The sequence below is a fragment of the Pleurodeles waltl genome, chromosome 5, assembly GCF_031143425.1.
Source record: "Pleurodeles waltl isolate 20211129_DDA chromosome 5, aPleWal1.hap1.20221129, whole genome shotgun sequence".
Lineage (NCBI taxonomy): Eukaryota > Metazoa > Chordata > Amphibia > Caudata > Salamandridae > Pleurodeles > Pleurodeles waltl.
The window spans coordinates 696,290,183-696,315,512 of NC_090444.1; the positions used below are offsets into that span (position 1 = coordinate 696,290,183).

At 43.4% G+C, this 25,330-nt stretch overlaps 1 protein-coding gene across 5 annotated transcripts in view; it reads right to left on the reverse strand.

Moving 5' to 3' along the window:
* Positions 1–2,780: 2,780 nt before the first annotated feature.
* The window catches only part of IPCEF1 (interaction protein for cytohesin exchange factors 1), a 402,674-nt gene continuing 380,124 nt past the window's right edge, over positions 2,781–25,330 (reverse strand). For 2 of the 5 annotated variants that reach the window (XM_069234631.1, XM_069234630.1), the window contains exons 8-9: positions 14,362–14,555; positions 2,781–4,901 (exon numbers count right to left, since the gene is read on the reverse strand). In XM_069234631.1, the coding sequence (XP_069090732.1) occupies positions 4,698–4,901; positions 14,362–14,555 (398 nt within the window). In that variant the 3' untranslated portion in view covers positions 2,781–4,697. The remainder of the gene's footprint in view (positions 4,902–14,361; positions 14,556–25,330) is intronic. The other 3 variants (XM_069234626.1, XM_069234627.1, XM_069234629.1) reach the window with 2 other exon arrangements.

The following is a 25,330-nucleotide window of genomic DNA, read 5'->3' on the forward strand; positions in this document are numbered from 1 at the left end:
ATGGCAGTAAGAGTGTCTGAATACTGCCAGAATACACTTTTCCCTCTCTCGCCATCGATGCAGGTGGTATTTCTTGGTAGAGACAGCATTTTGAATGTGGGCTTTCATCTATGGGACCGCAAACATCTAAATACAGTGGGCGGACTGTCACGGCAGTGAATGTGCTTTCAGTTGAAAATTCGACAGTGGGACCTTTACCGCCAAAATCTAAATCAGGACCAAAGTGTCACTAGTGACTTTTCCCATTAACCGCAATGGTGAGATTTGACAGCTTATAAATGCACTGATTTTATTTCTGCTTTAAAATCCATATATCTGGTTACATGTAACTGATTTGCTTTTATTTAGTGTCTGAATGTATCTAAAAAAACTTTATAAAGTATTTATAAAACTTTATTTGTATAAACTGGTGATGGATTTCTTTCAAATCGTGTCAATTACTTATCATCCATATTATTACTCTGAAATGCGTTATCACGTGTTCCTCTAGTAAAGTGTCTCTTTGCCACACCTCCAGGACTGAGCTAAGGGTTTATTAAATACAACATGCAGTATAGTATTCCTGGAGCCCACAACTAATTAATGCTGCAGTACTAAAGCTATAAGTCAAAAGATGACATAAGATCAGTTTATTGATGCATATTTAGGACTTTGTGTCCATTTTGCGGTCTTCCAATATACTCTGGAAATTACAGTATGTGATTGGATAGCAATCAAATACAGTTATGGAGATGCAGAATGACTATTGGGACCCTGATTAAATTTATCATGCTGCCACCTTCATACAAATGGGTGATTATCTGCACTTCTTACACACTGCATGGTCTTGTCCTAAAACAGTTTGATTCTTGTTGGAGGTTTTTCCAATACCATCTAAAGATATTGATTTGCAGATCTTGGGCAGATTCAGGTCCAGCTCAGCACTGTTGATGATATGGAGTTAACCGTATAAACTAAAATGCAACGTGTGTGTGCTGGTCGTCACAAAGTATATATTGCACAGCATCGGATGGCCTGGGATCGACCAACCCTAACGAAGGTAATTTGTGGGATTGGTATAAATATGATACCTTAAAAAGGCGTTTACTGCTTTGGAAGATTCTGAAAGTACAGAGCCAATAGTGCAAGCAATTCGAAGCCTGAAATTCTACAGATGGAACTTTTGATGTGTGGTATGTATGTATGTATGTATGTATGTATGTAAGTGATATTTGTATGGCACAAACCTAGCCAAAGGAAGATGAGCACTGTACAGGTCACAGTCAACAAATGATTTGAGAGGTGAGTAGTGTTTTTTAAAGAAGTGTGGCTTCAGCACTTTCCTAAACTGGAGCAAGATTGGAGCAGTCCTGGTGGATATGGAAGTGTCCTTCTACATCCTTGATGGAGATAGAGAAGTCCTGTTAACTTTTTTTTCTTTTTTTAACTTTTCTTTTTTTGCTCCAGGCTGATGGTACTCTAGCTGCATTTGTGCCCAGAGACAGTACACATGGTGACCTTGTCAGCCAGATAAACGGGTTGCTGGTTGTGATGGCTTTGTAAATGATGCCCTTGTTTCTGAAGATGGTGCGAGCTGGCAGGGGGAGCCAGTAGCCATCCAAATTGAGGGTTATGCGATCATATTTCTTCAGACCATGATGACACATGCTGTGGCATGTACTATGCCCTTTAGGGGAGCCAGTGTGGAACTTGAGAGACCAGAGAGTAGGGTGTTTCCACCAACCTGCTGTGAGAGTATGAGGGCTTGGATAGCAGTTCTTAAGACTCTCTCTCTCTCTCTCTCTCTCTCAGAGAATGGTTTCACTTTCTTCAGGAGAAAGATCTGATACAAGGCCATCTTTGTTTTTGTGGAAATGTGTTCCTTGGGGTGGTATTGGTGCCCAGGGTGAATCCAAATGACTTGTCATTGGATGGAATTTGGAGTTTGAAGTCATCAAGGTTCATGCCATTGAGTCAGCTTTGTACTTGTTCTTTACTAGTAAATAGACAATAGATTTGTCATGGTTGGTTTGAGCTTCAAGTAGGTGCTGGAAACCTAGGCCTGGATGAGGTATAGGCTGGAGGAGACTTTCAAGCAAAGTAATGTATACGCATATTAATGGATTTTGAAGCTGTATCTGTGAGTACAGCCCTAAATGGAGGTTGACGATGACAGGGACAGCATTGGTTCCTGGGGGATTACACAGGTGAGTAGGATTCTCTATGACCTGGAGGAGTTCATGTGCCCATGTGGTGTTCACAATCTGGATTAGATGAACTTTTAATAATGTACAAAGACACTGATGTGGATTGGTACAGGGGCTAGCACAGTCTACTGAAACACCATCATACATAAAGTATTCCATTCTCCCCTATCATTATATTTGCCATGGACTGTGCACATATAGCTGTTTATATTCCACAATGGATATAACATTTGATCTGGGGCAGCAAAGCCTTAATGGGTTCTAAAGCAATAAATAAAAGCAAGGTGTAAGGCTGTCTGATGTTTTTCCCACCATGAACTTCTGACTGTACTGGTTGTTCTTTTCAATCTATTTGCCACTTTGAAGTACAACCCCTCCAATCAGGATACCGTGGGTTGCTTTCGGTTGGGAGGTACAATGTAAAATGTATGGTGTGGGAGTTACAAGCTGGAATTGTAATGTGTTATCATCGTTGATGGTGTGTTTGCTGTCCTTCATGCTCCTCAAACAATTTTAATTATGGACATTTGGTTTAGTTGGTGTAAGTCTTTTTCCTCTAGCTAATAGAGAAAACACGTAACAGATTTTTTAAATTTTTAAGGTGCAATGTCAACAGTTCCCCTTAAGGTAAGCAAACGAGATTAGCTGATTATAAATAGGGCACTAAAGATGTAAAAATGTAAGCAAAGGAAAAGCTGAGAATAAAAAAACAGACATGACACTGAAGCAAATATAGATCTTTTCAGGTGGTCAGGATTTCAATAGGCCAAAATAATTTAGAGTGAAACCTTCTTCACAGTGGATTTTTACAAGTGACAGGATTAACAAAATGATCTTTTAACAAGGTTAATTAGCAAAAGGCATACTTGATGATGGTGGAAGAGTGCTTTTCAGACACTTATAAGGAGGAGAGTGCTGTTTAATGCAAAAATTATTACATCTAAAAAACTGCACACCTACGTATACAGAATTTATCAGGTGCAATACGTATTGCCTATTAACAATTTACTATCTTACCGCACCAAAATCTGAATGTCCAGGTTTTTCACAGGCGTTTTTCCTTCTTTAAATACTAGCAGATTTGACCTGCTAAAATTTAAAGGAGGTTGAGCAGGAAACGATCAGTATAGATCTTGTTGATAAATATTGCAACCCGTATATATCTCGTAATGAGTGCCTAATAGTTGCAATTTTTACGAGATCTAAGCAGAAGACAAAACAATGACTTTTTAACTACACTGTTTGTAACCAATGACTTAAAGAGAAAGACCTGTTAAGGAGGGTTATGGAAGGGAAAATAACACACAATATCATATCGATACCAAAGTAACCAGCAATGATATCAACACACAAACCTGAATTAATATGATAAAGAAAACAAAACAAGGTCATACATTTGAGGAATTTAATGAAGACCAATCAAGGATGATCATGTTTTATGTTAACTTTCAGAAGACACCCGTCTGCTGTAAAAGCACAACGGAGAGCTACAAGCTTAATATGGATAAATAATATTAATATATGAATGAGAGTTAGAATAATTAGTGTGGCTATTACAAGTTGAGTTCTGTTTGCTCTCTGCAATCCTTCTGCCACTGAAAATCGAAATATAAACTCCAGCCAGCCAGGCCCATATTACTGGGCACAGCATTACAAACTATAGAAAATGTGGATGGATCCAATGTTGGCAAACCATAGTTGTTAGCACAAAGAAAAAGACGTTTTGAAGCATAAATATTGGGGCCAGCTCAACTTTCCAGTGTTTGAGACTTTGGTTTGGCGGGCAGCCCTGACTCCTTCCTGCTCATGTGACAATCTAAAAAGAAGGCCAAACTAAAATATGTTCTCTTCTAGCCTAGATTCACATAAAAAGATGTGAAAGAAACTCCATTGTAGCGGTAAAGTCTCTGGGCTAAGCCTCGTTCTTTGCTACTGTATATTATGGAGTACCCAAAACAAGGACCTCTAAAAAGTTCTAGAAGAACATCTCCCATGGACAGCTGGAGTGATGCAATCACTACTTTATAAGAAGATTCCGATTGTAAATTGAGGCACACCAATCCAGCATGCCAATGTTTTCTGACAAAGGTCTGGATTAAAGTGGTATCTTATTATATAAGTTATTTCAGCCTTATAATTACAAATGCAAATGTTCTGCATAACCCTGAGCAATATGTCCCTTAATTTCTATAAGATGTGTGACCGTTACATCCCACTTGGTTTAAATCCGCATTAGATATCAACCATGGCTTGAATGTTCATTCTGCAAAGACATCACCGAATGGTTATACATCAATTCAAGTTCCAGTAGTTTCACAGGTGCTGGGCTTCAGCATGCAGATCATTGTAGATTTATGTTAGATCCAACGGTGGCATCAGAACAACTTGTCATTGGTATCAGGAAGACCGAAGGTTGGAAAAGTAGCACACAACACTGTTGGATCCCAGCTGAAACAGAGCTTGGGTATGCTACCTTACAGGAACGTTCAGTAAAGCACCAAGTTCTAGTTGTTATGTATCACTTTTTGCCTTATGATGTGGCTTTGCATTACGTGGTGCCATGCTACTCTCTTCACAGCAGTCCTGAGGATTTTGTGGTTCGTGGATATCCTGAAACAGCATTATGTTTGTATCTTTCCAGTCTCTGTACTTCTTTGCTGTCAGCTTGTGGTCCTCCAGCAGCTGGTTAATCATTTCCAGATCATGTTCTTTGCACTGTTAAATCAACAACAAAAATGAACCTAATATGAATTACAACTGACAATTTAGATATCCTTTTACAAAGAAAAATCCCAGACAATCTACATTTGTGAAATATACTTTGTTTTATACACTAAATTGTGTAATTTAAAATGATAGAATTTCACGTTTTTCCCTTATGTAGATTAATTATCTATTTCTAATAAGCCTACAAAGAAAAAAACATAATTAGAAAAACACAAAAATGAAGCCAATGGCGAGAAGCTAATTGCATTCCTTCTTCCATGTCACATTTAGAGACACACATCATTGACCCACCAAGTTCTAACATTTTTATTAAAACTTTGTGCATTGAAGGCTGAGGCCTTACCCGGTGCCTAAGCTCCCCTACGCTAAACAATGAAAAAATGGTTCAGCCACCAGCATAACAGCAACAAGGCAGAAGATTAACAGTGGTGGGGAATACTCTAAGAAAATTTGAAAGGAAAGATGAGGAAACAGCAGAGGGGAAGACAACACACGGGTGAGGAGACATGGTCAAAAGCACAGGTAATAAAAGTGGAATCGATAACAAAGCATGGGAGGTAGGGGGATGAGAGAGTAGGTGGATGGGAATCCAGATGGCCTATGTGGATCCCTCTTGTTGCAACTTAGGATAAAAAATTGAAAAAGGTAAAACAAAATTTAAACTGCTAAATTTAAACTAACAAAAGTATTGAAACATGTAGGCAAAAAATATGATTTCAAAGGCTAAACATTGAAATAGAAATATTACATGTATAACAAGCATTTACAATGGGTTTTGCATTTGATTGAGTTAGAGCTATTGGCTTTGTAAGTTCTTAACTGGACTTTTCTTGTCACATAAATTGGTAAAACATATCAAGAGTGTTCAAACAGTCATAGTGTAATAACGATGATGAGTTGGCCTGAATCATCGTCATAATTGCAATAAGGAGATATTAATAAAATGTACACAATTATCATACAAACCCAATAAAAACCTTTATCAGAAATAAACTTTTGGCATTGGGCTGTAATGCTCTGAACAGCCCCTAGAGAACACCACAATGAAAATAGCATTTATAAGAAACATGGGGCCAGATGTATTCTGTGTCTAGGGGAAAATGCGTTAGTACATATGGCCCATGGTCACATAACCATATAGTGAGCCCCTAGCGGGCATAACCACATGAAACAAATGACCAAAAGTAATGTGTAGTGCATTACACATTTTCACATTTCCAAGGTTAGCAGGTCTACTGCAATGATATTACAAACAAGACCCTTAACACACAAACTACTTTCAGCTGTAAAAAAAAACAAAGGTCTCAGCGATGAGAAAGCTTCAACAAATACTGAATAGTAGGAGGGGTTATTATTTTGGGGTCTTACTAACCTAGTGTGGGGACCCAGAGATTTAGACAGGAAGAGCAGGTTATGATGAAGGTTTTGAAGGTGGTCCTATTGTCCTAGGACCACTACAGGCCGAGTTATGAGCAAAACTATGTTTTGTAAAAGAATGCCCTGCAAAGCATTATGGGATGACTGAGTGTAGCAAATATTGTAGTATGTTGACTGCAATGTTTAGAACAGCCCCTAGAGAACTCCACAATAAAAATAGCATTTGTAAGAAACATGTTCCTATAACCATATAGTTAGCCCCTAGAGGACACAACAATATGAAAACACAATAGTAGAAAGGAATGCAGTGTAACCATATATTTAGCCCCGAGAGGGTCCCTCTAACACAAACTACTCCCAGCTGTGAAACAAAAGTTCCAGCCATAAGAGACCTTAAAAGGCATTGAATGAAGCTGACTGTTTTAGTGGTGGTCCCATAGTCCTAGGACCGCCACAGGCTGAGATATGGGCAAAAAGGTTTTGAAGTGAATATTGCAGTATCGGCTCTCCTCCTGTGTCAGAAGAACCACGTTGCAGATATCTTTGTTTTTAGTAAAGCATTTTTCAATTACAAGTATTTTTGGGAAAGCTATGGAGCACGAAGGGGAGAGCCAAAATTAATTACTCCGATTAGGTAACAGTGTGAACAATGTGACCAGCACTTCAATACCGCTGATGGAGTTCACTCTGTTGGCACTGTGAGTGCCATAGCTGCCTTGAAGCATGAAGGGGAGACCAAAAGAAAAGTAGTTCCCCTACTCTGAAGTATATTGGCAATCGTGCAATAATCCATGTAACAGGGTCAGTCTGCAAGGTGTACCAAAACCCCCCCAAGGCAGGACAAATGTGAAGTATTTACCAATGACATCAAGGGATTTTTGAAAGGCAAGCCCACAAATGAGTGAAAGTGATGGGAATGAGACAGGTCAAAGTGCTTGCGCGCTCGACCTAAAAATTATAAATCTTTGTATAAATTAACAAATGGAACTACTACAATACGATCCCCAGGATCCATAAATATGTTTATGATTCACAGATTGAGCCACTTAGCCAGTATAATATGAATAATAGGAATGTGTTATTCTCCGGTGTCAAACACCTTCGCCATACAAATATAACCCATTGCTGGCCGTTTCTGATTTACTTTTGCAAATGTTCAGTACAAGTGGTAATTGTTACATTTATATGTGTGGGATGAATTGCAGTATGAGTTGCCAGTCTACGCAGGTAGTTCTTGTTTGAGAATATCGATAAATGCATCTATAGGAGAAAGAGTATGAAGTATGCCATGCAGTGAAGCCTGTCAGTGGGTCAAGGGGCAGTCACTGATTAAGAGACCATGGGCCAGATGTATCAAGATTCCAGGTAGCGATTTCCAAATTGCGATTTTCAAGAAATCGCAATTTTAGAAATGTAAAACGCGATGTATCAAATTTGAAAATCGCAAATAGCGATTTCTTAAAATTCTCAAACGCTATTTGCGAGATGCAAATACTGAATCTCAAAAAAAAATTGTGATTCGGTAACTGAAAATCGCAAATAGCAAAAACGGCAAACCGGAACAGCCTGATGACATCACAACCAGAAAGTGAGTCAGCCCATGCTGTTTCCAGATGCCACACCCATAGGAGCAGTGAGAGAGACACAGCCGAGCACCGGGAGTCAGCATTGTGATAGGATAGCAGGATAGCACATGTGGCCACTATTTTGCATGTTGTCTCAGGGCTGTACTGTAGTGCACCTCTACTGCTATGGATGCACCTGAAACGGCTCTTCAGCAGCCCAAAAGTGCGCTCCACCACATTGCGGGTAGCCCTATGAGCAGCATTGTACCTCCTCTCTGCTGGGGTGGCAGGGCTCAGGTAGGGCGTTAGCATATAGATGTGCACTGCGTAGGCACTGTCTCTTGAATGCACAGAGAGTAAAATGAGTACATTTGCTGTCTGATGTCATGCTTACATCAATGCGTCATCGTGAACTATCAAATTACTTAGTAGATATCCTTCCCCAAACTCCCCAGCTAGTAGTCCTGTGTGTATCCCACTGTGGCGAAAGATGTAGGAGTCATGTGTGCTCTCTGGGTATCTGGCCACGAGATCGGTAATGATGTAGGAGGCATTGCATATCACCTGTATGTTCATGGAATGATGGTTTTTACGGTTGTGATACACATACTCGGTGGCCGATGGTCGACAGATTGCTACATGTGTCCCATCAATGGCACCTAGCACAAGTGGGAACTGTGCTATCTGGTAAAAATTAACTTTGGTTTGTTGTACTGCCTGTGGGGTGTTGGGGAATCTGATGTACAGTTGTCTTCTGCTGAGCATGGCATTGAGAAATGCGTTGAAAAATCTAGAAAGGGCACTCTGTGATACCCCTCCAACTGCTGCTATGACCCCTTGATAGCTCCCTGAGCCTAGTAGGTGCAGAGAGCAAAATACCTGCACATTTGTGGGTATGCTATTGGTCCTGTGTGTTGTGTGCTGCAGCATGGGTTGTAGCTCAGCTATTAGGTCAAGTATCATGGCTGAGCTTAACCTGTACTTATCATAAATTTCCTCCTCAGTCTGGTCAAAAAGGATTATGCGCACTCTGAAAATGTGCTCCTGTCTCCTCCTCTCTCTCCTCAAACCTGCCAAGATCCTCATTCTCCTCGCCATGACGTAGAGTGCAGCCATTGTGGAAGAGGAGCTGAGGCATTCTGGGCCTCTTTATATAGGTTGCAAATGGTTACCACCTGGTTTCAGTTCGTGGTAAATTGCATGTGCAAACGTCCATTCTGCGAATAATCGCAAATTGCAGCTTTTTGTTACATCGCATTGCGAATCCGTTTTTGCATCTCGCAAATAGAGGCACGCTTTAGGAAATCGCTATCTGCGAATCGCTATTTTGTATCACAATTAGCGTTTCGCTAAAAGCGATTCGGTAAATCATATTGCTTTTTGCAATACGCTGCTTGCGACACGCTAATTCATCTCTCATTCACAAAAATTCGCTATTTTTGCGATTTCTTATTTTCCCACTGCAAATGCGTTTCATACATCGTAAAACACATTTTTGCATTCACAAACAGACATTCGCACAGTTTGCAAATGCAAAAACGCTTGATACATCTGGCCCCATATTGTTGTGGGTAGTATTGTTTACCCCTAATGTCTCTTGACCTCGAGCACTGACGCTTTCCAGATGCATAACCAAGTGCCTCCCTTTGTGCATTTGACTCTCTAATGGTAGCTAGATCAGGCTTACTTTAGGATGTGGTATAAGGCTTGGCACTCAGATAAAATATGACCAGTAATAACATACAAGAAACTCAATGACCAATCAGCCAGAGTCCTTTATAAAGGCGACTAAAGGTTCTAAGCAGAATATTGTGAAGCGAAGAGCCTAGTTATGTGTGTACTAGGTGCCGCTAGCTATGATTAAGTATTTTCTAATACTGCTGCACAAAGTCTGATGACGTAAATTCAGTGCCGGTCCCCAAACATAAGCGTCAGTGGGACCTCGGCTCAAATTAAGCACTGATGCTTCTCATATGAAAGATTAGTCTTTGACCAGGGGAGGCTGATTTAGATTAAAGTTCTGATCATTCAGTATGTCTCCTTTACAGTCCCTGCTTAAACCATACATCACTGGCTTTCTGCATTGTTTCCCCATTTTGCTGAATCATCTGTACTGCTATGGCAACATGAAGGAGGCTGTCATCAGTGCGCATATTAAGGTTGCCATGACAAAGCCACAGTCCATTGCTAATAGCTGCCAGTCATTTCTTTCTAGATAAAAACATTTGTACATTTATTTTAGCTTTTCCTATTCATCTTAAATGTGTGTGTGTGTGCGCGAGCGTGTGTTAGAATGCCCAATCTTGTACAGGAATGTATATTTTGACTACTCCAGTGTTGTTTCTTAGGCTCATATTTATACTCTGTTTGCGCCGAATTTGCATCAAACTTTTTGCCGCAAATTCAGCGCAAACCTAACACCATATTTATACTTTGACGCTCGACCCCGCGAACGTCAAAATTCAGCAGTGTGTGGCATTTTCTGGATGCGTGAAACCACCTTGCGTGAATGACATGCAAGGTAGGCGTTCCCGTCCCAAAAATGACTCTAAGGCATGTGCACCTTATTTATACTCCCATGTCATTTTGACGCACAGGAGGGGGCGAGCCTTAAAAAATGGCGCACAGCCTGATTTGCACTGTTTTTTAACGCCTGAGTGATGGCAGGCGTTAAGGGACCTGTGGCCTAATTTCCATGGTCTCTGACCATGGAAGCAGTCCACAGGTGACCTTTCCTGCCCCCAGGGACACCCCGCTACCCTCGCCCACCCCTGGAGGACACCCATGGATGGGGGAACGGATCCCAGGTAAGTCAGTGAAGTAGAGGTAAGTATTTCTTTTTTTTAAGTGGGATAGGGGGGCCTAACTTGGGCCCCCCTACATGCCATGGTGCCCAATGACCATGCCCAGAGGACTGAAGTCCCCTGGGCATGGCCTTTGGGCAGGGGGGCATGACTCCTGTCTTTCCTATGACAGGAGTCATTTCAATAGGGGTTGTGCGTCAAAAAATGGCGCAAGTCCGGTTAGAGTCATGATTTTTTGCTCTAACCTGACTTGCACCATTTTTTGATGCACAAGCCCCATTCTTCTCTACTGCTGCGTTGCCCGGTTAGAATATTTTTTTTAAACTCTAACTAAGCTGCAGCGCTGGCTAATGTCAATCCATAAATAAGGCGCCCACCTGGCACGTTGGAATGGCGTTAGCCGGCGCTGGTTTGCATAAAAAAGTATAAATATGGGCCTTAGTGCTTAAAGGGATTATAGTTTATAGACAAATTTTGGTTAGGGCACAGTTTATATACTTCACTCACTAAGGATGCAGCAGTTGCATACTATGTGTGGGGGTCACCTTTCCTTATATGAAAAGGATTAAAAAGAGCTCCATATTTAACAATTTAGCATTTCTGGCATAGTAGATGGGAGATCGCTTGGTCACTCTTAACTGTGGTATTGTACTACATTTTCAAAACTAAGGGGCATATTTATACTCTGCGCCGAATGTGCGTCAAACATTTTGACGCACATTCGGCGCAAACTGTGCACCATATTTAAACTTTGACGCCCGAGCCTGGGGGCGTCAAAATTCCACTGTGTGAGTCATTTTTTGGATGCGGGAAACTGCCTTGCGTTAATGACATGCAAGTTAGGCATTTCCGCCCAAAAAATGACTTTAAGGCATGTGCGCCTTATTTATACTCCGGCGTCATTTTGACGCACAGGAGAGGGCGGGCGTTAAAAAACGGCACACAGCCTGATGTGTGCCGTTTTTTAACGCCTGGGTCAGGGCAGGCGTTAAAGGACCTGTGGGCTCACTTCCATGGTCTCTGACCATGGAAGGAGTCCAGAGGTGCCCTTCCCTGTCCCCAGGGACACCCTCTGCCACCCTCGCCCAACCCTGGAGGACACCCATGGATGGGGGTACGCATCCCAGGTAAGTACAGGTAAGTTGAGGTAAGTATATATATTTTTTTAAGTGGCATAGGGGGGCTTAATTTGGGCCCCCATACATGCCACTGTGTCCAATGACCATGCCCAGAGGACAGAAGTCCCCTGGGCATGGCCATTGGGTAAGGGGGCATGACTCCTGTCTTTGCTAAGACAGGAGTCATTTCAATGGGGGTTGTGCATCATAAAATGGCACAAGTCCGGTTTGAGGTATGATTTTTGCCTCAAACCTGACTTGCACCTTTTTTTGACGCACAACCCCCATTTTCCCCTTCGCCGACACTGCCTGGTTTGAGACTTTTTTTTTTACTCTGACCAGTCCGCAGTGCCGGCTAACGTCATTCCTTAAATTAGGTGCCCGAATAGCGCATAGGAATGGCGTTAGCCGGCAGTAAAATCTTTGACGCAAATCAGCGCCGTCGCTAGTTTGCGTAAAAAAGTATAAATATGGGCCTAAGATTGCAGTAACTCTCTAGACACTGAACTGGGATGAGGACAGTTTAACCAGACTTGAACCACAGGCTGCAATGCAAGTGTCTTTAGCTGAAAACTGTTCATCATGCTGCATATGAAGATTGTATTGTTTTTAAATATTCTGTGACAGCAAATGCAAGTGAGATATTATCATGGTCTATTCCAAAGCTGTTCAGTGTTTGTGCAGGAGAGTTGCGAATCAGGTATCGGTGAAAATTCTTTGATGATCAACAGCAACCAATATGTCCCATTGCACTCAGTGATTGACGGAGACTAAACAAGCACACAATCTCAGCATCATGCCACCCTGAAACTAATGGCCACGCTGAAAGGCTCACCTGTTTCTTAGCAAACTGTGTACCAGTAGGACCAGTCTTCATTCTACTGCTCAGAACTCCTCAAGTAAGGTAGACATTAGTTCCCAATAGCTCTACCTACGAGTTAAATCTTATTTCCTCACAGGTCTCTTTTATACTTTAACTTGGTCCAGGAAGTGGACCAGGAAGTGTAATCTTTAATCTAATTTCACTATACGTGGAGGAGCATATAGCTCTACAGTGGGCTATGAATTGCATGGGTAGTGGGGCAATTTGCACCCTGAAGAAGACTGGCATATTTAATTTACCCTGATCAATCCTGGACTAGTATTAGGCCAGAGGAAAGGAAATAAAATGATATGTCTTTTAAAAAATATAAGATGCATCGTTGGAGTTCCTAAACAAATGTCCTGGGGCAAGTGCCAAAGTTGAATCTTCTTTCTTGGATTACTCTTTTTTGATGATAGAATATTGTGGGGGAGGCCACTGTATTCCCCTTCATACAAATCTCTAAAATGAAAATGGGTAATTTTAAAATGGAGAGATTAGATCATGACCTGCACTACACCGAAGGTGAGTCCATCAGGGTATAATTGGTGCCTTAAGCTTGCCAGCCCAGGCTGAAAGGAAATACCCCACGCTATGCAGTTTGCTAAAAATAACTGCCACAACCACAGGCATTACTGCAGTTGCGTTTTTTGTACATTATGTTGGAAAAAATGGGGTATTTACTTATATATATCCCCATTCTCTGCCTTTCCCCATAAGTGGTTTTGGGCAGAAGGGGACAGGAGGGAGGTGTTTTTTATCACCAAAGAGAGTGAGTGACATTAGTGAGAGAAGTAAGGCGGTGGTGGAAGTGGGTGCTTGCAGAAGTAGGAGCCGCCTCTTAAAAACGTCGGGCCCTGGCACATAGGCGGTCATTCTGACTTTGGCGGGCGGCGGAGGCCGCCCGCCAAAGTCCCGCCGTCAGAATACCGCTGCGCGGTCAAAAGACCGCCGTGGTAATTCTGAGTTTCCCGCTGGGCTGGCGGGCGACCGCCAGAAGGCCGCCCGCCAGCCCAGCGGGAAACCCCCTTCCATGAGGATGCCGGCTCCGAATGGAGCTGGCGGAGTGGAAGGGGTGCGACGGGTGCAGTTGCACCCGTCGCGATTTTCAGTGTCTGCTTGGCAGACACTGAAAATCTTGGTGAGGCCCTGTTAGGGGGCCCCTGCAGTGCCCATGCCATTGGCATGGGCACTGCTGGGGCCCCCAGGGGCCCCACGACACCCGTTACTGCCAGCCAGGTTCTGGCGGTCAAAACTGCCAGAACCAGGCTGGCGGTAAGGGGGTCGGAATCCCCATGGCGGCGCTGCCTGCAGCGCCGCCATGGAGGATTCCCCAGGGCAGCGGGAAACCGGCGGGACACCGCCGGTTTCCCGTTTCTGACCGCAGCTGTACCGCAGCGGTCAGAATGCCCATGGATGCACCGCCAGCCTGTTGGCGGTGCATCCGCGGTCCCCGGCCCTGGCGGTAGTCAACCGCCAGGGTCGGAATGACCCCCATAGTTTTAAAGAAACTAAGCACTGTACAATTTCTAAAATAATGAAAAGGTGAACAGGTATATACCACACAAGAATTCAACTTGTTGTATGGCCGACATTCACTACTACAGTGCTAAAATATGAATTGTTCTGTTAATTGTTCTCCCACATTATGCTATTTCAGGATTGTTTCCCAGTTTCATTGTGCATCGTTTTTTGATGCCTCAAACAGAACCACAATCTTACCTTCAATGTGCTGTTCAGCGTTCTTATTTTATGTAACTTCTCATTTATTGAGGGGTTTTTGCTGCGTTTGATGAACGATTTTCTCAGCTCACGTTTTGTAGATGGTCTTCGGTCGCCAATGGGGGACAGACTAGCTTGTTCCAAAGATTTAAAGAGTCTCTGCATCTCATCGTACTCTGGGTCAATACGTTGCACTTGGAACATAAAAACAAAAATATTAAGTATGGATCAAAGCATACACACAAAAGTAGACCTTTCAGTTTCCACTAATTCGGTTCTAAATACAAATGTAGCAAGAGTTTCACGTGGAAACACAGACTAAAAAATCACCTTTTGGAACTTAGATTCCAAAACACAGGCAGTCTAAATTCTCGTGTGTGCTTAAGTATCTCACTACAAAACCTATTTTTAATTCCTAAACCCAGGCAACGCCACTTTCCGTATATTTTGGGATTGGTTAGTCCTAGAATATATGCAGCCGAAATGTTTACTATCGAAACAAAGTCGAGTTTTTGTAGTGTAGGTTTTTAGATATTTGCTTTTGAAAAAAGACGTTTTTGAAAGTTTATGTTTCAACGTGATACTGCTAAAACGAGTCACATTTCATTATTACACAACTGTCAGCCTCATTTAGAGAACTATGCAAGTGAAGGAAATTAGTTATAGACGGGTTACAGCTCATTTGTGAGTTTCATATTAAACTTGAGTAATGCAGTAACATTGCTTCATAGTGCGGTAATACTGTATTGTTGTGTGGGATAACATTCAGCAGATTACTACCAGCCACATCATTAGTTGGACATGAATATAAAACCCGCAGTGAAGTTATTACCACATGACCTATGGTTAGAATACGAAGGGTGTACATATTTGGATGCTTATTTATTTAATGCTCAACTTGATCAAAATTATATTGTTCAAATAAATGCACCAAGCAGCGGCGGCCGGGGAGGGGCGGGCAGGGGACGAAGGGACTGTTCGGGGGAGGGCGGGGAGAATAATATATATATATTTTTTAGAGTACCTGTTTCTGCCACCGCCGGCCACCTCGGTCCTCTTACTTTGATAGTGCTGGTGTCTCATCAGTCCCTGGGACACCAGCACAAGCTCCCCACACAATCCTAGCGCTACTGTCATTCTATACCTAGCAGGACAGCAGTGTCAGGATTGGTCTGAGAGACTTTGTCTGCCACTCAGACAGTGCACCGGAGTCTGTGCAGTTTCTCCAACCCGGCTGTGTTGCACAGCCGGGGTTGGAGAGACCTAAGTGTGCATATCAGTTTGGCCGGCCAAAGACTGCTGGCCAAAGCGACATGAGCGCTTAGTGCACTGACTACACTCCACCTCCTCCCATGGACCCAGCTGGACCCCTCCCTGCACATGCTGGCTGAGCCAGCAGCTGAAAAAGAAAACAATATTAAAATATTGTTTTATTTTTCAGCTGTTGGCTCAGCTAATGGGGCAACGCTACTTCACCACTGCGAAGGGGCCGCCAGGAACAAAAGATTAATATAGGCACTCAAAATGTAAAAAAACTAAAAGAAATCCAGTAGGATAATATTTTAAGATACTTCATCAAAAGATTCAATTTCATAAAAAAGAATCATGAAAGCTGTGGTTTGACATTTATATTTCCTACTATACTCTTACATTAATTGATCTACCATTGGTAGCTGGATTTCTGACTCTGGGCACTACAAGAAGTGTAGGGTGGTGTACGATAAGAGGGATGATAAGGTATCAATTGGAATCCAGACCAGGTAACCTTGCTTTTGGGAAATTCAGCATTCAGCAATGCCTATGGCGGGCTCCTATGAAAAACTTAAGCAGCTTCACTTTGTTAAGTTATGTGTGATTTGATTCATCATAGCCCAAAATAATCAGCCTAGAGAAAGAAAGCAGGGACAGTAGATCAAAATTGTTAATATTTTCAAACTATTTTTACAGGAACATTGTACCACCGGGTACCTTGCAAATACGTGAATCAGGTCTGTTTTGGGGGGGTGTACTTATTTTCCCTTGGATTTTGATCAATTGCCAAAAATTGGACAATGACAATACCTTTTGTTTTCTATCACTGGGGTTAAAGAGCGCCCATTGCTAACTATTGGTTGGCTTAATTTTCACTCTCATTTGCTTGCATTTTATTGGTCAACTGTTCTATGCTTCCTTCCCCTTTGTGTGCTCGGCCCTCTGCATGTTAATGGATGGATTACTTCTGTCTTACTTCTGTGCTTATTTTTTAGGCGCTATTATTTTCTTTGTGTTCAAGCACTCAACCAGAGTGTGCATCTTTTAGCTGGATGTTGGTGTGACCATTTAATGTAAGAAATAAAATATCCTCTGATGTACATTGGAAAGATATAGCAAGTCACCTCAGCAGTTCAAGCCCTTCGGCCTTGTTCCTCTATATGGCTCTGGAACTCCTTGGTGGTGACTAGTAATCTCCTTATATTGTATGCAAGGGGTACTTTGACTAGCCTATATCGTTGGCACCGTTTGACAAATCTTCACAAAAGTTTCCAAAAAGGTGTGCCTGTGAATCTTGTTGCACATGAGTAGTTCTGGGGTGGTACATGAAGCGGGGGCTGAGAAACAGGGATTAAAAAAACGTGTGCTTCCCATGTTAGTTCCCATAGGAGCTTTAAACACATCTACAGCCCAAACCGCTAGACGGAATTCACTCACAGACCCATTCAGATCCGCATGCACCCACTCACATACCCACTCAGACTCTTGACCCACAGACCCACTCAGACACTCATGCACCCGCTTACAGACCCTCACGCAACCACTCACAGACCCACTCAGACACTGACACACCCATTCACAGATCCTCTCAGACACTGATGCACCCACTCACAGCCCCACACAGGCCATTACACATACACTCACAGAACCACTCAGACCCTCATGCACCCACTCTCACACTTGCACAGACACTCTTATACCCAAAGACACCCTCTTACACTCATTCCCACACCTAGAGAAACAGACCCTTCGGCCGTGCATGGTGGGGGTTGCGTTGTTATTGGGGTGTTGGCAGCAGGACAGGCCATGTGGCCAAAACCTGCTGTGCACAGCTGAAGGCTGTACACGGTGGGGGGTTAGGTGGTTACAGGGGGTTGGCTAAAGGGCCTGGCTACAGGCTGAGGCCACGTGCAGCAGTGGTTAGATTATCATATTGTAATTAAAATTACTTTACCTTAAAAAACATAGAAATTCCCTGAAAAAAGCAAAGGTTACAGGGATCTTATAGTTAGGAAATACAATTTTAAAAAACATAGAAATTCACTTAATAAAACAAGGGTTACAGGGAGTTTATATTTAGGTTTTTAATTTACTCGTACAAAACCTTAGGAATTCAGCAAATAGAGCTATTTTAGGTAGCTATAACTCGCACCCCAAGGTAACTATAACTGGAGCACTAACCATGCACTGCTAATTCCCCCAGAAATTACAGCAGTCATGACATATTTTATAACACCATTGGTAAAGTTACTGTAACATTTGTAGTAAATTATTGATGAGATAACTGTGCATGGCAGGGACGCGAGTTATAGTTACCTTAGGGCGCCAGTTATAGTTACAAGATATAACTGCAACTATAACTGCTGAATTTCAATGGTTTTCTGCAAGTAAATTCAGAACCTAACTATAACGTCCCTGTAACCTTTGATTTTTTTAAGTGAATAAAAATCTATCTATCTATCTATCTATCTATCTATCTATCTATCTATCTATCTATCTATCTATCTATCTATCTATCTATCTATCTGTCTATCTATCTATACATATATATATATAACCTAACCGAGTGGGGGTCATCACTAGGTAGTAATAGTTAGGACCATGTTTCCATAGAAAAAGCTTTTTTTGACTTGGCTTTATCTTTGGCACTGTTTGATAAATCTTCACAAAATTTGCCCAAAAAAGTGCCTGTGATGGGTTCTCTGGGGTTTGTTTATGGAAGACACAGAAATGACTATAACCTGGGTTACTTTACTGGAACTGGATGAATTTATTTGAAGTGCTGCATCAAAGAGGTAAAAAGATCTTAGTTCATTGTCTTTATCTCTTTATAGTCTCTCTCTTTTTGTTTTTCTTCTTTCGTCTTTTTGGTCATTGGGTTTTCTCTGTTTTTTCTGTCTGTTAATCCTCTGTTTTCTTCTCTTCTCTTAGGTATTTCTTATCTCGAGTTCAGCTCCCAGGTTGGCGGGACCATGCGGAAAAATAGAACCAGGGAAAGAAAATGTAAGTGGATCCCGTTCACTTTCTTTTTCTTTATGCAGAAATGATAAAGTGGGGGGGAGCGGTCAAAACAATGTGAGGAGAAACAAGCAAACACCGGACCTCGTATAATCAACTTATAGTGTGCGCGTATAAAACAATTTCTTAAAGCATAGCAGTGCTTTTAGTGCAAACCCAGGTGTACGGGAGATCTTCCCCTTTGCTGATTCTCATCTCACAAATTGTTCCTCCCGTCTCCCCACTTCCACCAAAATCCTGTGGTGCTAGGTATACATGCACGTACCTTCATGAGCCACGTCCCTCAAGGTGACGTGGCTGGGTTTTTTGTTTTGTCCCGTGCTGGTATCACCACAACGTGCACCGGGTTCCTCACTCTGCACAGCATTCTCTGCCTTCCTTCCCTGCTCCTGCCTTCCGGCGTCTTCCTCCGTATCTCCCTCTATGTCCACTCTCCCCCATTGCTCCGTCGCAGCCCTTTCTGTCTCCGTGGACTTCCCTTCCGTCGCTCTTCCTCTTGTTGGCGTGTCCTCCTCCTCCTTGTCTCCTCCTACGCTCGTGCCTTCCTCTGCCGCTGTACCTTCTTTAACCCAGATATGCGGGATTCCGGAAAGGGTCCGGCCCACTTTTCCCTCGTGAGACCCCCTGGGGTACGATAAAATCTGCCCCATTTCATTGTTCAGTGACAGGGTTAACGCAACCCTGTTACAGTGCCCTTGTCATTCTTGTTGTGCGGGGAAAGTTTTGGGGTTATCCATCAAGTGGGGACGAGAAGAAGGGGGGAGTCAAAAGAGTTTCCCATGTTAATTCCCAGAGGACCTTTGAACAAGGCTTGAGCCTGACCCACTGGACAAAATTACACCATATTTGGCAGAAAGCTAGCTTTTGGTATGCAGATTACGCTTTTGCATATTTGGTGGAAATCTGTTCAGTAGTTTATGAGAAGTTAAAGACAATCCAAATTTATATATCTGAGTTCACTAATTATTTGTGAATATTCGCAAATTTTCACAAATGCACGCACTAATAGAAGGGCTGTAATTGGCCGGCCTTAACCTGAACAGAAAGCTGTGGCCCCCATTTTAAGGTTTTAGGACATGGTCTGTGGGAATGAAAAACAAAATGAAAGGTAGTAAAAGTGGTCTGGGTGGAGGTACCCTGACCCCAGGAGTGTGATATAGGTGTGTTTGAGGGTCAAATTATGGGTGTAAAATGATTTTTCTTCACCATGCGCATTATTCGCAATTAATCTAGATTAATCGTGAATATTCACGAATGAGCAAATAAAAATTAATTCACTAATAACATACACTCAGAGACTAATGTGCCCACTTACACACCCACTCATGCACGCACTAAGACCCACTCATGGATTCCCACACCCACCTTCAGACCCACTCAGACACTCATGCACCCACTCACCAACTCACTCAGACGCTCATGTACCCACTCACAGACCCACTCAGACACTGATGCACCCACTCACATATCCACTCAGACCCTCATGCACTCGCTCACAGACACAGTCAGACACTGAGGAACCCATTCACAGGCCAACTCAGACACTGACAAACCCACTCACAGACCTACTCAGACCCTCACGCACCCACTCAGAGACCCACTCAGACACTGATGCACCCACTTACAGACCCACTCAGACCCCCATGCACCCACTCACAGAGCTACTCAGACCCTTACACGTCCACTTTCACACCCAGACAGACACTCTCACACCTAGAGACACCCTCTCACACCAAGACAGGCTGTTCGGCTGTGTGCAGCGCTGGTTTGGGTGGTTCTCCTGGGTTGCCTGCAGGGGTTGGCAGCAGGGCCTGGCCACAGGCCAGATTATGCAGCCAACCACTGATGTGCACAGCCGAAGGCCGTGTGCAGTAGTGGTTAGATTAACGTATAGTAATAAAAATTTCTTTACATTAAAAAAGACCATAAAATTCACTGAAAAAACGAAAGGTTACAGGGACGTTATAGTTAGTGTTATTAAAAATATATATATATATAAATTCACTTTAAAAAAAAACAAAGGTTACAGGAACATTATAGTTAGGCTCACATTTTAAACGTATAAAACCATAGAAATTCAGCGGTTTGTTTTAATAAAGCTCCTGGTGGGCTGGGTCTAGAGGGGACATGTAAAAAAACAAAGAGGGGATTATGGGGCCCCGGTCCTAGGCTTATTTATGCCCTGGGATCGCCATCTACCCGGGGTTTCGTTTCAATAATATGTGGAGGGCTGTGCTGCCCCCTGCAGCCTGGGGACCACCACCTCCCAGGGGCAAAGTGAGTGAAATGTACTGGGGGGTGTCCTGTGGACACCCCACGGCCCCGGGACTGCCACCTCTCTAAGGCAAATATTTTATATTATTGGGGGGGCCAAGGACCACCACCTCCCATAGGCAAAGTGTGTAAAATAAGTATAGGGGCATGTGGACCCCTTTCCACAGCCCCGGTAAACGCCACCTCCACAGGGCAATTTTAACAATTAATGTGGGGCCCCGGAGACCACCACCTCCCTGGGGCTAAGTGAAATGTTGGAGGGGGCTGCGTGGCCCCCCTCAAGGAGCTAATTATGGCCCTGGGAACAGCCACCCCCCCAGGGCCAGCTATTGCTATATCCCGGGGTTCTCACCACCGGGACATAGCTGTTTGCTCTGACGTGGCAGGAGCTTTGACAGCTCCCGACAAGTCGGAGCAAACACTTTGATCCCAGCAAGCGAGAGCTGCTGTCAAGCACCTCGCTTGCTGGGAGCGGAGTTTTCCTTTGTTTTACTGCCCCCTGAAATGCAGGCAGGGAATCAGAGGAAACAATTACTTTTTTCAGACAGGGAGCTGCATGTTTAGGAGCCTCCTGTCTGCAAAAGCAATGCCAGCCCCCTTGAGGCTCCCCCTGCTGTCCCCATCATGAACACTGGGTACACAGGACACCCATTGACATGGACGGGTCCCTGGGGCCACGCAGCCTCCCTCCTGCATTTAATTAAGGCTGGTCCCAGAGGACGTTGTCCTCAGAGCTGAGATTGTCCCAAGGAGGGAGGCTGCCTGGCCCCCTTCTCTATGTATTTGTGGTTAGGCCCCAGGGGATAGGGTCCTTGGGGCTGAATTCGGCCCAGCGAGGGGGCCACATGGCGGCCTCTTCCAATTTATTTATGGACAGGCCCTGGGGGATGGGGTCCCCAGGGCCCAGAACAGCAAATGGAGGGGGGCTGCGTGGCCCCCTCCTCCATTTTATTCATGACAGGGCCCCAGAGAATGGGTCCCTGGAGCTGAAATCGGCCCCCAAACCCTACTGTAAGAAGGCTGAGCCCCTGGGGATAGGGTCCACAGGTCCAAAATTGGCCCAGTATAGGGGGGCCATGTGAGAGGGTCTGCACATAGGGTTGATGGTTATAGAGGTTGTCCAGGCCCAGTGGTCAACCTCCACTGTGCACAGCGAAAGGCCATACCCGACACAGAGTTAGGTGTTATAGGGGCTTGGCCGCAGGACCTGGCCATCAGCCAAGCCCTTCGGCCAACTGCCTCTGAGCAAGGGGTTGGGTGGGTATAGGGGTTGGCTGCGGTGCCTGCAGTCAACCTTCATTGTGCACGGCCAAAGACCACAAGGACATTACAGTTAAGAAGTAGAATTACAAAACCTTTAGAAATTCACTTGAAAAATTAAAGGTTACAGGGACGCTAAAGTTAGGTTCTGAATTTAATCGCACAAAACCAGAGAAATTCAGCAATTATAGTTAGAGTTATTTCAAGTAACTATAACTCAAGGCCTAAGGTAACTATAACTTGCGCCCTCACCATGCCCTGCTAATTTCCCCAGATATTCCAGCACTCATGACAACTTTTATAATGTCAATAAAAATCAATGAAACATTAAAAGTCAAATTATTGAAGACCAAACCTGTGCACGGTGGAGGTGCGAGTTATATTCCTAAGGTAGATATAACTCACGCCCTCGCCATGCACAGTTTTCTTGTCAATAATTTTACTGCAAATACTACAGTGATATTGTCAATGATGTCAAAGAAGATGGCATGAGTGATTTAATAACTGGATTTATTAGCAGTGCATGACGAGGGTGCGAGTTACAGTTAACTCCGGGCACGAGCTATAGTTACTTGAAATACCTATAACAGCTGAATATCTATGGTTTTGTGCGTGTAAAATCTGAACCTAACTATAATGTCCTTTGTTTTTTTAGTGACTTGCTAAGGTTTTTTTGTCTATTTCCTAACTTTAACATCCCTGTAACCTTTGTTTTTTTCAGTTAATTTCTTAAAGTTAAGTAAGATGCCCATTGCAAGGCACAGTGGGAGGGAGGGTTGTAGGCAGGGCCTGACCTGGCATTGTGCTGCCCCCACCCAAGCTTGCTGCTTCTGCCCCCAACTCCATACCCTGCTCCCTCATTACAGCCCCATGTGGATGTTGCTCTGCCATTGCTCTTTCTTCCAGCCCTAAACAGTTAGCTTGCTGCCCTATCCACCTCCTCTCTACCCTCTGTTGTCCGAGTCCATGCATGCGCACTCTCCCTCCTGCCCTGAATGGTCTGATGTGCTGGCACTGCCCCCTCCCTCCTGTCCTTCAGGGTCTGTTATGCTGCAACTGTCCCTCGTGTCTGTCTAGCTTGGTCAGCTTGCTGCCCTTGCCTCTGTCCCCTCTGCTCTCTGTTGTCTATGCACACGGCCCTGTCCCCTCCCTATTGCTTTCCATGGTCTGTTGTGCTGCACTGCTGTCTTGCTTGCCCTGTGTGGTGTATTGTGCTGCTGCAAACCCTGACACTTGGCTGTGATGTCAGTTTGGTGCCCCTGCCCATCTCCCTCCTACCCTCTGTTATTTCATTTCATGTCCATACCCCATTTCTCCTGGCCTCTGTGATCCAGTGTACCATACTTGACAACATTTGAACTTGTTAAGAGGGAGATTTTGAAAAATAAAATGGTAAACTGATTTTCCCCATTGACTTAAATTGAAAAAGAAGAGGTTTTAGGTAGGAGTCAGCTAAAATAAAGCCCTTTTGGGCTTAAAAACATTGGTAGTCTCCTGATTGCATTGGGTATGTTGGCATCTATGGTTGTACTGCCACTGCCTCTTTTGTCTGCCCTCAGTGGTCCGTTATATTGCCACAGCCTCTTGTGCCTGTCCTGCATGTTTGTTTTGTTGCCCTTGCCACCCTTTTCCTTGCCCTTCATGGTTCGTTGTGCTGCCATTGCCGCTCCCGCCCACCCAGCATGGTCAACTTGTTGCCTCTGCACCCTCCTCCCTGCTCTCAATTATCTGAGTCCGTGACCTTGACCTCTGCCTCCTCACAGCATTCTAATGAAAAACTAGATTGCTAACATTCTATTTTTATTATAAAAGTGTGGCACACCTGACGTTATCCTAATGTAACCAAAACTGTAATACCGAAAGCAGTTCCTTTAGAAATTATAAAAATGAGAGGGTCTTATTCTCATAGAAATTATGGCTAGTGCTCTAAAAACTAAAATGAGGACATCTTTTCTGAGTTCTCAAATAGCTGCAAAGCATCTTTAAATCATTTGCTATGTTTAAAGTGAATCTGTCCTGACTGATGCTCATGTAAAGCACTCCTGTACCTTCAAGTCAAGTCCGGGCTATATAAAACTGCCAAAAAACTACAAAATTATGTATTTTGCACATTTCTGTCAGTGGGCTATACTTTGGATACATTTGGGTAATAGGTGTGCTACATTTGGGCTCTTTTTTCTTTGGTGGCTATCTTGGGAGACTTGTTGGTATGAAGCTCCCTAACTTCCTTATTTGGTGCAGTATCTTCAGTAGAAAATGCTTCCAGTTTTCCACTTTGATTCCATCGAGATTGCATTCAGATGTGCCACATTTGTGACATAAATTCTGAATGTTGCCACTTTAGTTGGTCACTAGAAAACTGTAAGCTGCTGATCACCAGGGAGTAAATTGGTAGCCTGTTTCAGTCTGTATGCCAGAATGTTTGTAATGAAAAAGAAGAGAAAGATATTTGAGAACTAATTTAAAACATGCCCTAAATTTTCTTTCTACAGCACTAGCCATGATTTCTATGACAAAACGTACCCCCTCATTTAATTCCTTTCTAAATTAATTGTTTTAATTTTTACCAGTTTAATTCCATCAAGATGGCTTCAGGTTTGCCACACTTTTGACAAAATGCAGACTGTTAGCACTCTAGTTGTTCTTTGGAACACTCTGGGAGGCTGCAGTAGAGCATTGCCAGATTGGGCTAGATCACACACAATTGGGCTTTATTTTTCCAGGTGTGCGGGAAAAATTGTTTTTTGTGGGTTGCACCCTGCAAGAATGAGAGCAGGTATACAGTTCGCAAGAGTAGAAATTCTGTGCTTACCACTTCTGTAAGACTGTCCAGCAACAAATATCCATCTACTGCTCCACCTACTGCCTGCCACTGCCCCATCTTCTTTAATGTAGCAAAATTGGGCTACTTTTTCGTTGGCTTTGGGCTAGAAAATGCCCAAAAAATCTGTCAATACTGGCATACTGCTCCTGTTGGGCTGTCAGACTTCATTCTCATATGGCTGAACAAGATTTGGTGAATTTACCGAAAATATGCTCTCAGTTTAGCTTCTGCAGCACCTTCCATCACCTCTATGGGAAAATCATGAGAAAACAGTTTTCTCTCAAACATGATTCATGAAATCCCAGCAGGGTAAATCACCTTAGTACACACCATAACTCCTAA